Here is a 17,038-nt window from a genome sequence, read left to right on the forward strand (position 1 = left end):
GAAAAATTCGAGGACAAATATTCAAAACTTTCCCGGTAAACTCGTCTTTATCAAACGAAATTTGGCAACATCTGAGGGTTCATACGGCGTTTTCCCTCGGCACGGAAGCATGCACCTACGCGTTTCTCCAGATATAAATATTTGTCATTTGACGAGCACGCATACGCATATCATCGCTCCTCTAACGTAAGCGCGTAACTCGATTTCCGTATGAGCCCTGTTTTGCGTATGGATCCATGCATTCTAGGGCTCATGCGAAAATCGAGATACGCCCTTTTATCGGAGAAACGACGGCATAACGCTCTGCAGTCCGGCGATTTCCTCGACGCGCGGAATGCGTGTCAAACACGAGCGCGACAGAGCGGACTGTTTGCTCCAAAAGTCGGAACCCATTTTCTGTTAGTTACGAGCTCGAGTTGAAATCTCCGGGGCGCCACGTTCCAATAAACGTGATTGAATTATTCTAACGCGTTCTCGTAAGGAGTCAGAAATACACTTTTCAGCCGCGGCCGAAAATCGTTCCACGAGACGTTAACAAGGAGCTACTAATGAAAGTGCATGATGAGCGTCATCCGTAATAAATCTACCCCGGAAAAAAATTGGATGAGCTTCTTTCACGGGAACGTGGTGTCTCTAAACTTGTCAGGAACTTGGTGTCTGGAACAATTTGATTTTTTCCAATCCCTGATAATCCCCTAATTTTTCCTTATTTTCATGGAAAAGCAGCCGATGAAAACGTGGGATTTCCATTCGTGTTCCTTTAATTTTTTCGAAAACCAAAGTTTTTCTACGAAGACTTAGGGAGAAAAAAATAAACTTTCACATCTTTCCTCTCATGCAACTTTTGAAACTAAACTAGCACAAATCAACGATTTTAGAGGTAATTTGATTTCAGAGCGGAGAGAGAGGGAAGACACCCGGTGGAGAATTTGCAGGTGTCTAAAATTTGGTGAATTTCGTGTTCGGGATGAAAGTACCAAGGAACTAAGCACGAAAATATCCTTGGTTTGTAACTGAGCGATTATTAAAGGAGATGTGACAAAATAACTGAATCTACTAAAATACATGACTTTAAATGGGAATAGCCACCAGATGATGACGTCACGAGGCGATACATTTTCTCATTTTTAGATATATTTTTTAAAAATTACCCTTATCAGAAATAAATCATGGAAAATACCGATATCAGCTCATTGAGCACTCTCAGATGAAACAGTAAAAAATTGTCCTGCAAATGGAGAATTTGCATGCAAATTTTGTAAAGCTTCGTCTGAAAGTGCTTAAAGAGCTGATTTCACAGTTTTTTTTATAATTTTTTTCTGATATATGAGGGATAGTATAAAAATAGATTTAAATGTGAGAAAATGCACCGCCTAGTGACGTCATCTGGCGGCATTTCCCATTTCAACACACGTATTTTAGCAGATTAGATAATTTTTTATATCTTCTCGAATAATCGTTCAATTCATGAACCAAGGGTATCCTCGTCCTCAGTTTACTCAGTAGTTTCCACTTAAACACGAAATTCATCAAAATTTAGACACCTGCAAATTCTCTATTATCCGAATTTCCTGATTTTTCCGGATATGCTTAAATTCCTGATGAATCCCGCCGTGATTCCCGGGGTGTTTTTTTCAGGTCCTAGACACCGTATAGACTCAAAAAAGATTCAGTGCACTGAAAAAATAATTTCATCGCAAAGAATACAGAAATTAATTCAGGATAGAGAATCTTCTTCGACTCGAGTAGACGTTAATTTTTCCGCAAACGGGAAGTTTGGATTGACGACACAAAGAAATGCTACTTCCCCTTTTAAGCTCAAATGGGTGATTTCCGATGCAACCACTGTGTCCCGGATAAAATTGGATGAAAGAACGTGTAGTGCACTGGAAAAAAAAACACATTGGATCTAGAGTCCAGACTCTTAAAAACGTCGACAAGAAAAAGTACTCTTGATTCAATCAGAATCTAGCTTAAATCAAGAACCAAGCCTCTTAATTTAAGCGAATTTCGTTTTGATTCAAACAAAAATCCGATTGAATCAAGAGTGTTTTTTCTTGTCAATTAATGTTTTCAAGAGTCTCGACTCTAGATCCAATGTGTTTTTTTTTTTTTTTTTTTTTCCAGTGAAGCTCAAATGGGTGATTTCCGATGTAACCACCGTGTCCCGGATAAAATTGGATGAAAGAACGCGCGTGTAATGCGTTGTATTAAGATTATTGCTTTTACTCTATGGTCAATGGAAAAGGTATTTAAATTTTCGTCGCTTTTCACACGAACAAATTTGCTCGTAAAACATCACTCAGCCGGAAAATAGTGTTGATTCTTGAAATTAACTCTCTTCTCACTCTACACTGCTTACATGGCCAGTGGGCGAGTGCGAAATCCCGGAAAAATTTTGTCTCTGGTTAATCTCCGAAATTAACTATTGCTTCACCTGTTTACAACGCTCGCAGAGGCGGGGAGAAATGAGGGGATTCTAAATTGCTCTGATATGATACGAAAATGTTTAACTTCGAGAAATTCGTAAAACAAGAAGTTTTATTTTTCTAATTTCATCATAGCTATCCTCGTTTCCTCAATTCCCTTAAGAAAATCAATTTTCCTGGAGCTGAGGAATCACAGAAATTTGGGATTGGTTTCTTTAAGTTTTCTGAGTTTCCAGATTTTCCCTATCCAGTGGCAACCCGCTGGAGGGTGTTAGAGGGTTACATGCCTTTTCTTCTAAGGGTCCGTCCCTAAATTCATAAACTGTCAAAAATCTGATTATCAGTCTGGACATTTGATGTACCTAATGCCTGATTTGATCAATGGCCTGCGAAATATACATCAAGATATGTAAAATATTAATTTCTAGCTGCAAGAGGAAATATTAAATGGAAAATTTTAGAAAAATCCAAATGTTTGACAGTATTGTTCTGCTTGCCTTTGTTGGCCCAATAGTTGCAAATATGACTTTTCAACGACTTGAGCGCGCACCGTGGTATACGCGCAATGCATGAAGCATCCTGCAGACTTGTAAGGCGCTACTGCCTTTCGCGCCAAGCACGCCAGCTCCGCGCTGCGCGCCGGCCGCACTGTGTTTGACTTAAAATAATTCAAATTTGCGGCGTCAGCAGCGGTTTTCAACTTATGATTTTGAAGTTTTTGTAAAGTTAGTTGGAATTACCGTCATTTCAAATGATAAAACATTACATAAAATCCAACTAATTTCCTTCTCTTCATTTACACATTTTTATAAATAATTTCAAGTAAAAGTATGCAAGTGAAGCGGCTTTCACGTGAAGGCTCCCTCGTTGCTCAGCAATGTAATGGCTTGATCATTTGGACTACATTTTGCTATTTGGTACTACAATTTCTGGCTCATTTGTAAAAACTCTTCTGTGCATAAGAAAACTAACGAAGGTATATACGTTGTTTCTAAACGAAGTCAGACATTGTAGTTCCTAATTGCAAAGCGAAGTTCATTTGATCCACGAACCCTTTCGAAGCGTAAGGTATAGATTCGACGAAGCGGAGGGTATGGATTCGATTGAAATGAATTGATCGAAAAACTCGTGAATCGATCGAATCGATGGCGACGCCGCACAATGGATCGAGTCAATTAGAGAGGTCGGACATGAAATTTTTTACCAAAACTGCGAATTTTTATTTTCATTTCGTCACGTTCTGACTTATAAGGGGTGCTTCTAGAGGAAAATTTCACGAGGAAACAAGTAGAGCCACTTTTAGAACCTTGAAGTTTTATATAATAGTCCAGTCAATCTAGCCAAAAAAAGGGTCTAACCTCGGACAAATTAGCACAAACTTCTCTTGTGTTTTAAAGCGCTCCAAAACATGTCTAGAGCCCCCAAAAAAAAGTTTACCATTAGCCCCCCTCGGGAACACAGTCAAAATTGCGTATGACAAAATGGCGGCCGTCTGAAATAACGGATAAATTGATTGTTGACTTCGTCACCGTTTTCCCGATTTTGCGTGATTCTAGTGCATCCAGTGAAAAAAATCATTCCTGTCGTTTTTTTAGAGTATAAAATTTTGCTCACGAATATATATTAGTTTTTTTAATTTTGACTTGTTGGTGCCGAGCTACGAGGTCAGACACCGAAAAAAAAGACTAGAATTTTCTTGAAATTTCAAGTTTGGTTTGTAACTTTTAAGATACAGCAATGAAAGAATTTTTTCTCTCAAAACTGTTGGTACCATTGGAAAGAGCATGAAATTTTCTTTTGAAAACACATATTACATCAAAATTTAACTGAAGGTTAAAGACCTTTATAGGGCCTTTATGGAATGGTGTCAAATTTGACATTTTTTACTTTTTGTAAATTTTGGCTGGAATTTCGATCAGTGTGAACCTTTTTCCCGAATATTCGACTATTTTTGAAATAAATGTTGTTATTAATTTGATAGCCATGGTACATAGTAAAGGGAGAAGCACTTAGAGGGATGGTGGACCCGGGGGGGGGGGGCCTTATCTGATTCGTTCACCGTTTAGACTATCGCAGTTAAAGATTCTAAGAAGAAAACTGCAAAACACCTATTTGTCGGCAGATTTTCATGAAATTTGGTGTATCCCAGTATATCGACCTAGGAAATTCGAATTTGACGTTACTTTCAGTCTGAATCAAAATTCAAGATGGCGGAAAAGAAGATGGCGGCAGTAATTTGTTAGATACCTGTTTATCGACTGATTTGCATGAAACTTAGTAAAACCCTATATTTTGACCTAGAGAATTTGAATTCGGTGTTGGTTCTAACCAGAATTGAAATCAAAGATGGCGGGAAGAAGGTGGTGGCCATAATTTTTAAAAATTAAAGATGGCGCCCATAATTTGGAAACTACTTGTTTATCGCCGGATTTTCATGAAACTCAGTATACCCTGGTATTTTGACCTGTACATTTTGAATTTGATATTAATTGTAGTCAAAATCAAAATTCAAGATGTCGGCAAGAAGATGGCGGAAAAAAGATGGCGGCCTTAATTTGTAACATACCTGTTTATCGACTTATTTTTAAAAGTAAGGAAGAAGTTGCACAATTTTGAAAACGCTGTAATCGCGCTGGTTTCTTTTTGCTACACGCGATCCAATTGTGAACTGGTCACCTGATGAGAGTAGTAAACGCAAGCGAGAGTAGCCAAATGCAACTCATATGGAGGAGAACGAGTGCGATGTCAGTCTCTTGACAATTGAGCTGTTTCGTAAATAAACCGTTTAATTTAATATTAGAAGTGCAGTTCTTACAGTGTAGATAGCAGGAATACTTAAAAAATTCGTAGGAATGAGAAAAATATGCTTGAGGCGTATTAAAAAAATGCCGCCGGCGGGAGTTGGACTCGGGTCTCCCACATAGGAGACGAGCGCACTGACCGATACTCCAACGAGCTCGACAAAGAGCTTGGCGTAAGATTGTTCATTATACATCCGGGATATGAAATGCGCGCGTCAAGCAGCAGTGAGTGGCAAGCAAAACTTGTCATTCCAAATATGTTCGAACAGTTTAAAATGATTTGGGTTCTTACAAATCACATTACCGCGAAAATTCTTTTAAAAATGCTCTCATAAGCTGAGGATGACACGCACTATTTTACCTCAGCGAAGAATACCTACTCTCTAAGATGCAACAAAATTATAAAGGCAATTCCAGAGAAAACGGCCTTTTAAACTTTCATACCCAAGTTGTTTTGAAAATTTACTTCCTCACAATATGTCATTACTTTAAGTTCTTAGTTGAGATTCAAAGCCAACGAGTTCTCGAAAACCCTTACCTATTCTCTTTTACTAAGCATCAGAATCGATTCATTGTTTCCCTGTTGCATTGATAGATTGATTGATAATCCGGTGAAGGAAAGAGAGGGGAATTTTTCATTCTTACATCAGTTAAGCAATTTCGGAAAGGACTATTTGAATTAAGTACTAATTATCTTCATTTTCCGCTTCCTTTTTGCTATCATGTTTCATTGATTTACAATTGGCTTTAGCAACAAGTTTCCTGATCTCGGTGAACCAGATCTCGCATCTTATTTAGTAAACAACACAGGCAAGCAGGCCCGCATACTTATTGAATATATTGAAAGGTTCATTCTGGACTTATTATAACACAATACAGATTTTAGAAAAATGTAGAAGTAGATTCAATACTTTGATTTTACTCACCCGTTGAATTAAGATTGAGTTCGATTCCTTTCTCGTAGCGATCGAAAAGCAGACGACAGGAGGCAGGTCGGTAAACTTTCAATTAATGAACTTTTCATTCTAAAGAAAAGCCGGGCATAAAGTGACACAAGCCTGTGTTACGTCACCTAAAGCACAGGTGCTACCCGTCTCCCCTGTTGACATCCCCTTCCCGCGTACCTGTACTCGCGTTTTAATCCTTATTTGCGCTTTCGCTAGAGTTGACCGCCCAAAGGTTCCAAACTTTCAATGTTGTATTGAATTTATTATAATTATTAGTTTTAGTATTGATTCCTCCAACGCAAAAAGACCCGCTCCCCGAGCTGCCTTCATTATACAACCCAATCCAATAAAGGAATGGTGCTTAGCATAGAAAATCAACTTTCTGTAAATATTGCCATTTTTGACAATTTTAAATAAAGCCGTGTCAAACACAAAAAATATCGAAATTTTTGAAACAAGGTACCTAATCTTATTGTAAATTTTATGTACTTTCACGTGGTTACAGTGATTTTTTGATCAGACCCCTCTAAAATGCTTAAAAATTAGAAAAATGGAGCTAAAAATGGACTTTTTTCAGAAAAGCGTCAGTTTTGATCCCAGAAGAAATTATCCTACCGGCAAATATAATTACTTGAAAGGATGTTGAACACACTTTTCTAGACCGAAATTTAACGTCCTTTTCAGTTACATCATTCATTTTAACTTTAAAGCTCATTTTAAAGCGATAAAATCTCAAAAATAACTAAAAAATTAAATTTCATCAATTTTTTTTTTAACTTTTTTTAAACCAAAATTCAGTGCTAGGACCCCTCAAAAAGACTTTACGGCAAACTTCACTAGCCCTATCTTATAGAAAATTTTATGAACTTTTCATTTCTTACCTTGTTTTTTTTTCTTAAACTCCTTTTAACACGTAAAAAATAAGAAAAATCGCGGGAAAATTTTTTTCGGGCAAATTGCAATTTTTTTCAACATTGCCTCCGCATTTTCACGAGAGACGCCAAAATTCAAATAAAGGTACATTTCTTACATAAAATTTTATCAGCTTTTTGATGATTACCATGGTTTGATGAAAAAAATTGTTTGCAGCCATGAAAAACCACAAAAACCTGAGAAAAAGCCTTATTATTCAATAATTTGTAAATTTTCACCGTCTCAAAAATTGGCTTCTAAGTACACTTAAATACCTTAAAAAATTTATTCATGGACATATTTTTAACTTCCATGTGCTATTACATTGGTACCATAAAATTTACTTCAAACAAAAATTACTAAACTTAAAAATTTTGAGTATATGTTAAGAAAGTGGTTCGTAACCGAGCAGCCGGATTTTCCAATAGACAACTTTAACGCCATATCTAACCCTCTTTAAAAAATTCAAACCAGTAATTTCAGGTATGCAATTTGTTGGAAATTTTATGTTCTAAACGATGATTACCGTCGTTGAATCAGATCCTCAGTTTCCAGCTGTCAAAAAGCCGAAAATCGTTGAAATTCTGAAATTTCTAGAGAAATCAGTTTTTAGCGTAATTCCCTTAAATACGCTTTTCAGGTACATGTTGTAAAATTTAAATGAAAACCAGGGTATTATTTGTCTTGCAAATTTCATTACCTTTCTAAAAAGTATATATAAGTTATACTTTTGTCGAAAAATAATTGATCAAAAGCGCTGGAAACGGAGAAAAACAGCTGAATTTGTAGTTGAATATTGACTTCATGCTTTTGAATGATTCGTCTCACAATGAGGTCATATAAGATGAAAAGGTAAAATGAATGGGTATACTTATGTAAAATTTAGGGTACTTTTCAGTGGTGCCGTTGTTTTTAACCTTAAATTAATTATTTTGACCTAAAATTGGTCAAGAACGCGAGAAATCGTGAATTTTCAGCAGATTTTGCCGGTTGTTGTTTTTAAATATTAAAATTCGGAAAGAAAAAAATAAGAAAAGCCTAAGTTTTGTATATGATTCTTAATCAAAATTTTATGATCTTTCAAACTAATGCCAAATTTTTTTGGTTTGACGCATTATTTTTGAGTTATAAAGGGAAATCCGTATGTACGTCCTCTTTGAAAATTGCCGTAAGCCGCCATTTTGAAAAACTGCGATTTGACCACTTTCCCGGTGGAATTTTTTGGTAAACTTTTTTTTCTGTCTTATTGGGTACCTAGAGACCCTATATACCAAAGGAAAAGTTTGTGCTAATTTGTCCGAGGTAAAAAGCTAGATTGACTGGACTATAAACGGAGTTGTAAGCATTTAAAGTTTCCAAATTTTGTCCGAGCTCTCCTATTGACTCGACCCACTAAGCGACGCGACGGGACACGGCGTTCGCAGGCTCTGCAAAAAGTTTGAACTATTACAACTTCCGATCTTTATCTGAGCTTTGTTATTTTTCCCGGGGAACTTGAAACTTATATCTATTTTCGTGCCGTTCTGCATCCGTTACACGAGCCCGGTTTCTGACACGCGCCGACGAGCCCTTTCACTCGAACAAAAATCTTACGAGGGGCTTCCGGGGTAGAGCTTAATGCGCCACGGAAAGTTGCGAATGAGCTGAGAACATTCAACAGCCATATTGATCCACCTCGTTAGCGGGTTCGTTTTTCTCTGACGTCGGAACTATTAAGTCAAAGAACATAAGTGAAACGTTGCCTTCCGCTTAAAGCTGGGACCTATGTCTCCATGACCTCTTAATCAAAGTGCCAACACTGGAAAAAAACACATTGGATCTGGAGTCCAGACTCTTGAAAACATTGACAAGAAAAAATACTCTTGATTCAATTAGATTTTTGCTTCCATCAAAAAGAAATTCGCTCAAATTAAGCGGCTTGGTTCTTGATTTAAGCTTAACTTTGATTGAATCAAGAGTCCTTTTTCTTGTCGATGTTTTGAAGAGTCTGGACTCTAGATCTAGTGTGTTTTTTTTTTCCAGTGAACCATCGAAAATGCGTTATTGTCATTTTTAAAGTTGAATTACACCAATGTTTCCATTAACCGCGATGGAAAAAGGAGAATAAGAATACAGGTAGAATCTTAATTTAGTTTATTTCCCCGAATTCGGCCGAAATTGTTGTGTATTTTTTATATTTGTCTACTGATGACCTCATTCTGGTATCCACGAGAATATTGGATCAAAAATTTCAGGTCAAGATTAGCTCTGAACTGCAGGACTGTCAATAAATTGTCTTGTTGTTTGCCAAGATGCAGTATTGCAGTACGCATTTGAGATGAACCTATAGCGATGGATGCTGTGCAGGTACAATAATGGGGAGATACCGATCGGGACCATTCAAGTTTATGCATTTCTTTTGTTTCGGTTCTTCCAGTCACCGATCGAACATGGAATAAATATTAATAAGCAACGTTAAAATCGCTAAAATCACCACAGTCAGCTACCGCCCGCACGACTCAAGAAGATAAGCTAACAGATGGAACGAGAACCAAAGCAAAAATAGCTCATGACATCGTCCTTGCTGAAACGGTCTATTGTTACAATTTAATGGCATTTTCAATTATTTGCGACGGTTGATCGGAAAATTAACGGATACATGCAGAAATTAGAGAAAAACAATTGCTTTGCTTTGACGGCAACGAGAAAACTTTAACACGAACGGACGTAAAGGCTTAAAATAATAACGTAGGATTTCTGATTGATGATTATTGACAGACATTTTCCAGGTAAAAACTCCTCGTTCGTCACGAAATGTGCAAGCGACGGAGAGCTGCATTTTAAAACGAGTAAATCCGCCCTGACAAGATCAACACTTATCAGGCTATCAACAGATATGACATCACTTTAAATTGATGGGCTTCAACCGCATGTGCACTCCACGGCTCTACATGTGTAATTGTGTATACTTATTGATCTACTGGGCTCATTGCTAGTTATCAAAGCGACCCCGTAAGACATGCACTTCATGTCTGTGCTTGAAAGCAGTGCATGCAGACACTCTCATTGATTTATGTTCGTTTTTCTGTACTAGAAGGAGATGAATGTGACAGTACTTAATGGCCACAAAGATAACTTGCAGAACATCAGAAAAATGTGACACGGAAGTGTCAGTAATGCTTCTCTCTTTGAGAGACTAACAATAAGGCAAAAACTTAAAGCCGTTGGGGAAGAGATCCACAGAGAAAAAAATATTAATGATATCACATCTGATTAGCAATTCGCTCGACAATTTTGGGAGTGTTTTGTCCAAACATGTTTGTGGCACGCTTTTATACGTCAATATGAGCCAACATTTTTTCCAATCGATCTAGAGCAACAATAAATGAAGAGCGATAAGAGCAAGTAAATCATTGACCGTCCCGGTACAAATCAAAAGAAATTACCTCTGATCAACGAAATACAGGAATCAAACTTTTTCCCACCAAAGTGATTTTCATATATTTTCACGGTCGCTACAAATCCCAGATTTTCAACCCTTGTAAGAAACCTTCCTTGGAGCTTGAAGTTTTTAAAAACAGTATTTGGTGCAACATTGAATGAAGTGCGATAAAAAGCAAGCAAAGTCATAACCGCCACAGAGATAAACCAAAAGAAATTACCTTTGATCAACGTGATATAGGAGTGGAACTTTTTCCCGCCAAAATGCTTTCCACATGTTTTCACGGTCGCTGAAAATCTCAAATCAATCCCCCCGATATTCCAGCCCTTTAGAAAACCCCCGAGTACCCGAAATCTTCAAAAACAGCAATTGGTGCAACAAAAATTAGGTGCGGCAAAATACAGGGCTGCCACAGAATTTAGAAAATTAAATTCCCTAACATTTCCCTAATTTCCTCGACACATTTTGGTGAAATTCCCTGACAATTGAAGATGTGAAGGATGGTTAAGATGGCATAATTGGAAATAGTTTTCAGGCAAAATTTCTTTTCCAAAATCTCAAACCCATTCTAGAAAGCAAAAGAAGGGGATTTAACAAAATTTTCCCTGATGTTTTCGTCATTTTCCCTGACATTTCCCAATTTTCCCTTTTTAAAATTCCCTGACATTTCCCGGTTTTCCAGACTGTGGCAACCCTGACATTAATTGGTGCAAGAACAATGAGGTGCGGTAAAACAAGAAAACTCCACAACCGTCCCCGAGACAAAACAAAGGAATTACCTCTGATCAAGGTGATATAGGAGTCGAACTTTTCCCCGCCAAAATGCCTTTCGTGGTCACTGAAATCTCAAAACAACCCCCCAGATATTCCAGCCCTTCAGAGAACCCCACGAGTACCCGAAATCTTCAAAAACAGTAATTGGTGCAAGAACAATAAGGTGCGATAAAATAAGAAAGCTCCACAACCGTCCCCGAGACAAAACAAAGGAATTACCTCTGATCAAGGTGATGTAGGAGTCGAACTTTCGGGCGGGCGCGGCGCTGTCGCTACTGCATCGACTGCTGGAGCTGGTTGTGCTGGCCCGGTGGAAGGACTCCTGCCGGTACTGCGCGTACCAGCCTTCGGTCCCGGGGTGGGCGGGCGGCGACGCCACGAACCCGGGCGGCGGCGAGACGACCCCATCCGAGACCAGGGAGGAAACGTCCAGGTCCGAATCCGACCCCCCGGAGTACCCCGAGAGGTTCGAGCGGGGGGACCGCTTCGCGGGGGGGAACCGCCGCCGCTGCTCTTCGGCCACGTTGCGGACGGGGATCTCCTTGGCCCCGACCACGATGAGGCTCGGGGGCTCCGCCGCCCCCTCCAGGCTGGTCGACCCCCATGAGGAAGCCGAGACGATGGAAGATCTGGACGTGGATTTTTCTGGAATCCGGAAATAGGGCTGGTCATTCGGTCCTCCGGGGTCAAGGGAGTCAGTCTACCCAAACTCTGCCGTATTAAGGAGGAACGCACTGGTAAAAAAAGTAGCTTGGATCTAGGGTCCAGGCTCTTAAAAACATTGACAAGAAAAAATACTCTTAATTTTGAATGGAAATCCGCTTATATCAAGAGGCTTGGCTCTTCGATTCAAGGAAAAATCCGATTGAATCAAGAGTATTTTTACTTGTCAATGTTTTTAGGAGTCTGGACTCTTGATCCAAGCTACTTTTTTTACCAGTGCGCCGTATGAACATTCGAGAGTTACCAAATTTCCCTTGAAAAAACATGTATTTCTGACTATATTCATGCACACTTTTCCTTGAAATTTTCAGATATTACAAAACACTGGGGGAAAAAAACACATTGGATCTAGAGTCCAGACTCTTAAAAACATCGACAAGAAAAAAATACTCTTGATTCAATCGGATTTTTGCTTAAATCAAGAACCAAGCCTCTTAATTTGAGCGGATCTTCTATTGGCTTAAGCAAAAATCCGATTGAATCAAGAGTATTTTTTCTTGTCAATGTTTTCAAGAGTCTGGACTCTAGATCCAATGCGTTTTTTTTCCAGTGAATTGTCTGAAAATGTTGGAAAATAATATTCAAAAGTTTCTCAGTAAATTGGGTTTTTATCGAAGGAAACTTGGCAACTCTCGAATGTTCGTACGGCGTTTTTTCTTAGCACGGCAGAACTGGGTGTCTACCAGAGGCGAGGCGTCAATGATCGATTATCGATACTTCCTCATTTGAACCTATCGTAAAGAATCGATTATTAAGGTGTTCGTTGCAAACGCCCTGTTTATCGATCCATTTCAATAGGTTTAAATGGCAGATCAATCGATATATCGCAAAGCACGCCACGCCATTAGTGTATACTACTTGATATTGGATTATCCTGTTTTTCCTGATTTTCCCTGATATTCTAAATGAAATTTCCTAACTTTTGGCACTAATAAATAGGACCAGATTTTGCAACTAGAAGCTACAATTTCTGGCTCATTTTAGAGACAACTTATGCGTTATTAAATTCCCTATGGATGGATGTTTTTATGTATGGGAGAGAAATTGTAGTTTCTTGTTGCAAAATTGAGTCCAATTGACACTCGATTGATTTTACAAACTAACATATCAGATGAATTGAATCAACTTCGTCACTTTTTCCAGCTGAAACTGCCCCTTAAAAGATCAATTTTAAAATGCAACTTTTAAATTAATTGTGTTACAAGCAACTGATCCTTTAACTCACTAACATGTTTATAGGACGAAAGTACACAAGAAGAGTCGCTTCACTGCTTAATTAGATTATTTGTTGCCTCTATCACGTGGTCGCAGCCAATTCACGTCAATCAAAAAAAAAGAGACACATTTGGGACAGCTTGTCGCTATGAGGCTGAAACCTTACAGGGCCGATTCAGCTCAATGGAATAAGGTACGAAGGTACCCAACCAACAACTACCAGTCACAGATCTGCTTGGTTTTTGGCTGAATGCCTACAATAATTATGTATCAAACAAATTTTGGGATTGTAAAGGGTTTTTTTTTTTACTAAGTGCCTTACTCAAAATTATCTATTTCATTTGAACATAATATTAGAGTAGTTATTATTTGTCCTGTTTTCCTTCCCCCCCCCCTTTTTTTAATGTTTTATCTTATTTAATCGTGTATATTACGGAGGAAAATCTGCCTGGACTGAGTTCAGCAAAAAGAAATCAACCAACATCAAGCTGAAACTGAGAAAATACTCTGAAGTCTTTATCTCTCCGATCAATACAATGTGCAAAATAAATGTTAACACCTACGTCTACGGAAAAAAAGAGCACGAGGTTTTTGGATGATTTGGACATTTCCAATTAATTGTGGTAGTACCCCAATTAATAATTGTGGTAGTACCCCAATTAATAATTGTGGTAGCACCCCAATTAATAATTGTGGTAGCACCCCAATAAATTAGGTAACTAACCTAAATGTTGCGATACTACCCTAATAAATTATGTAACTGACCCAAATGTAGCGGCACTACCCCAATTTGAGTTGCGGTTCTAATACAATTAATTAGAAATGTCCATATCCAGAGTTTAACATGAAAATCTCAAATTTCGGAACCTTTTCGGTACTTCGTACCCACCTTATTCCGCAATCTACCGTGATAGCGAAGAGAGCAATAAGTGCGTGCTGGAATGAACCTCGAGACACATAAAATCATATGCTAATCATGGCTCATACCGAAATGCACTCACTGCTCTCTCCGCTATGACGGCAGCAATCCGTGCTTTTTCAGTATATCCGCAGTTTTTCCGTGCAGTGCTGCCGTGCTAAGGAAGAACGCCGTATGAACCTTCAGGCGTTGCCAAATCTCCTTTGATAAAACTCAAATTTCCTAGTGAATTCATTAATGTTTCTCGTCCAGATTTCCAGATGATTTTTTTCGTAATTTTGCACAAATTTCCTGGAAATTTGAAGGAAAAATGTTCACAACTTTCCTCAACAATAATCATTTTACCGGAGGAAATTTGACAACCCTCGAATGTTCATACGGCGTTCTTCCTCAGCACGGCAGAGTAGACACCCTGTCATAGTCAAAAATGTTGGTCGATTCTTTCCCGCTGAACTTTTCCACTGAGAAAATTTCAACCCTCACCCCCCCCCCCCCCCCCCCGGGGCCCTCTTGGAGAATGACAATACTTCTTCTACCCCAGGGGAGCGAGAAAGTAATAGTATCACGATCTCAACTATACTTCTAGCTGATTTTGGCGACAACCATTAGAGTAGTTACACTATCTAGTTAGTTAGTTAGTTATTATAATTTTGAGACATTCAGCTACTCAGGCTATTAACGTCTTTACAGGTAATTTTGCTAGAAGTATAAAGGCACCAGCCAGCGGTATATGTAGTTAATCTAACCACACTTATGCTGACTGTGAGGGCACCAGCTACACGGAAAAAAAAATGTCGTGCATGGGACCCGAAGTTGAGGTCATATGGATCTCTGAAGTTTTCGGGTCTCGCATCCGAAAACTTGAGGTCCAGTTCCCGAAGTTCGGGTCAGACATCTGAAGTACTTAGGTACATACCGAAGGGTTCGGGTCACACATCTGAAGTGTCCGATACATACCTAAGTACTTCAGATGTCTGACCCGAACTTCGACAGTTGGACCTCAAGTTCTTGGATGCGTGATCCGAAAACTTCAGAGATCCATATGACCTTAACTTCGGGTCCCACGCACGAAGTTTATTTCTTCGTGTAGAGGTATGGTTGATCCAACCACTCTTTCAGCTGACTTAACCATACCTCTGGCTTGCGCAACTACTCTAATATCTGGCGCCAAAATCAGCTAGAAGTATAGTCGGGATTGCGATACTTCTTTTTCTGTGTAGGTGGATTTACCGATTGGCGGTGGAAGCTCTATCGACGGTGGACTCGCGGTCTCGGCGGTCCGGGGGCTCGGAAGCTCAACTTTGCGGGGACTCGCAGAACCGGATGACCAGACTTTGTCGAAGAACTTGATCCTGTCGGAGAGGCGGCCAGAGGCGCGACTCGGGGTTGGGGACGGCGTTTGGCCGCTCCGTCCTTGGTCGCTTGGCTTCTTCCATTCTTCACTTTTCCCTGCCATTATTCGCGGGAACAAAGCATTTTGCGCACGCCGACGCGGCCACGGGCATGCCGCTACACAGCTTTCGGGTAATCCGAGACGACACTCCGCACCGCCGATTCCCACGCGGCGACTTCAATCGGATCCCGCGCACTTAGGCACATATCACAGACACTGTAAGGAGAACAAAACGTCCGGATTGAAATAAAATACCATCCAGACCTCGCACTTAAGCCCTGTGTCCACTCGTCGAAATGGCGTCAAAATGGAAGCTCAAAGTGAATCGCGAAATACGATCTGTTCGCGATTGTTGATTAAGAAAGAGTCGCGCAGCTCTATTTTGAGTTGCAACACTCATCAATCGCATCAAGTCCCGACTTAAGCGTCCAGCCAACCTTCAAATTAGGATAGGGGCTTCAAAGAGGCTCATCGATGGAACTGATGACTGTTGCCTTTCAAAGATCGTCGGGCCGACGATCTTTGAAGGTATCCGATGTGTTCGAGATACATCACGGATCAGATCTTGAAATTTTCAAGGAATTCCGTGCAGAAATGGCTGAGAAATAGAGGAATTGGTGCCAGTTTGAGAGCCCCAGTTTGTAAGTGGGCTAGACGCTTTAAAGCCACTTGTCGTTGAAATCGATTCATTTTGAGCTTCCATTTTGACGCCATTTTGACGAGTGGAGACGGCGCTGTGGTGTCTTAATGTGGTTTAAGGTGGGTCTTAAGCTCTTGTGCAATGCATTCTAATTACGATCGATATAACTCAAATTTTAATCTTTAGGCTAATGATTTTGGGAAAATCTGAATTTTAATCTGTAGATAAAGCATTGAAGAATGTTCCTGCTGAAAATCATCTTCCAAAATCTTGAAATAAAGTCAGAAGTGCTGTTTCCACTTTTGCAACCAATTTCAATATATCCATATCGATGGTTAATTGGAAATGGTACTTATGACTTTGTTTTGAGATTTTGGAGGGCGATTTTCGGTACGAATAACATTCTTCGATGGTCTATCTGTAGCCTGAAATTCAGATTTTTCCAAAATAATTCACCTAAAGGTTTGGAATACCGATCGAGCAATTTGGATCCCCAAACGGATATCTTGTGCAAGGTCTGAAGATATTTCATCCCTTCGCTGAACGAGAAAAAAATTGAAAGGCATATGCGAATCATGATATACTGATCATGACCATGACAAAAACATGCTTCCGATAATGGAATTTTTAGGGGATCCTCGGTCAATTTTAGGAAGGAAAGAGGGTCGGGGGAAATTCGTAAAAATACGCTTCAAACCGGAGACAGTGAATTAAACCGCCAGTGGCTTTGGAATAGGACTAACACACTGTTTGATTAGTATACATGAGAGATATGCCTCTGAACGAGATCATCAAGGAGACCAAATCTATCGATCGATGAGTCAAAAAGTTGTTGACTCTACAAGGTACTTAAACTAAGAACCG

General features: G+C 39.4%; 1 protein-coding gene across 2 annotated transcripts in view; it reads right to left on the bottom strand.

Moving 5' to 3' along the window:
- The window catches only part of LOC109035280 (uncharacterized), a 250,496-nt gene that overhangs the window by 218,707 nt on the left and 14,751 nt on the right, over nt 1–17,038 (bottom strand). For both annotated transcript variants that reach the window (XM_072302795.1, XM_072302794.1), the window contains exons 2-3: nt 15,372–15,750; nt 11,504–11,929 (exon numbers count right to left, since the gene is read on the bottom strand). In XM_072302795.1, the coding sequence (XP_072158896.1) occupies nt 11,504–11,929; nt 15,372–15,597 (652 nt within the window). In that variant the 5' untranslated portion in view covers nt 15,598–15,750. The remainder of the gene's footprint in view (nt 1–11,503; nt 11,930–15,371; nt 15,751–17,038) is intronic.

Source organism: Bemisia tabaci, chromosome 7 (assembly GCF_918797505.1).
Source record: "Bemisia tabaci chromosome 7, PGI_BMITA_v3".
Classification (NCBI taxonomy): Eukaryota; Metazoa; Arthropoda; class Insecta; order Hemiptera; family Aleyrodidae; genus Bemisia; species Bemisia tabaci.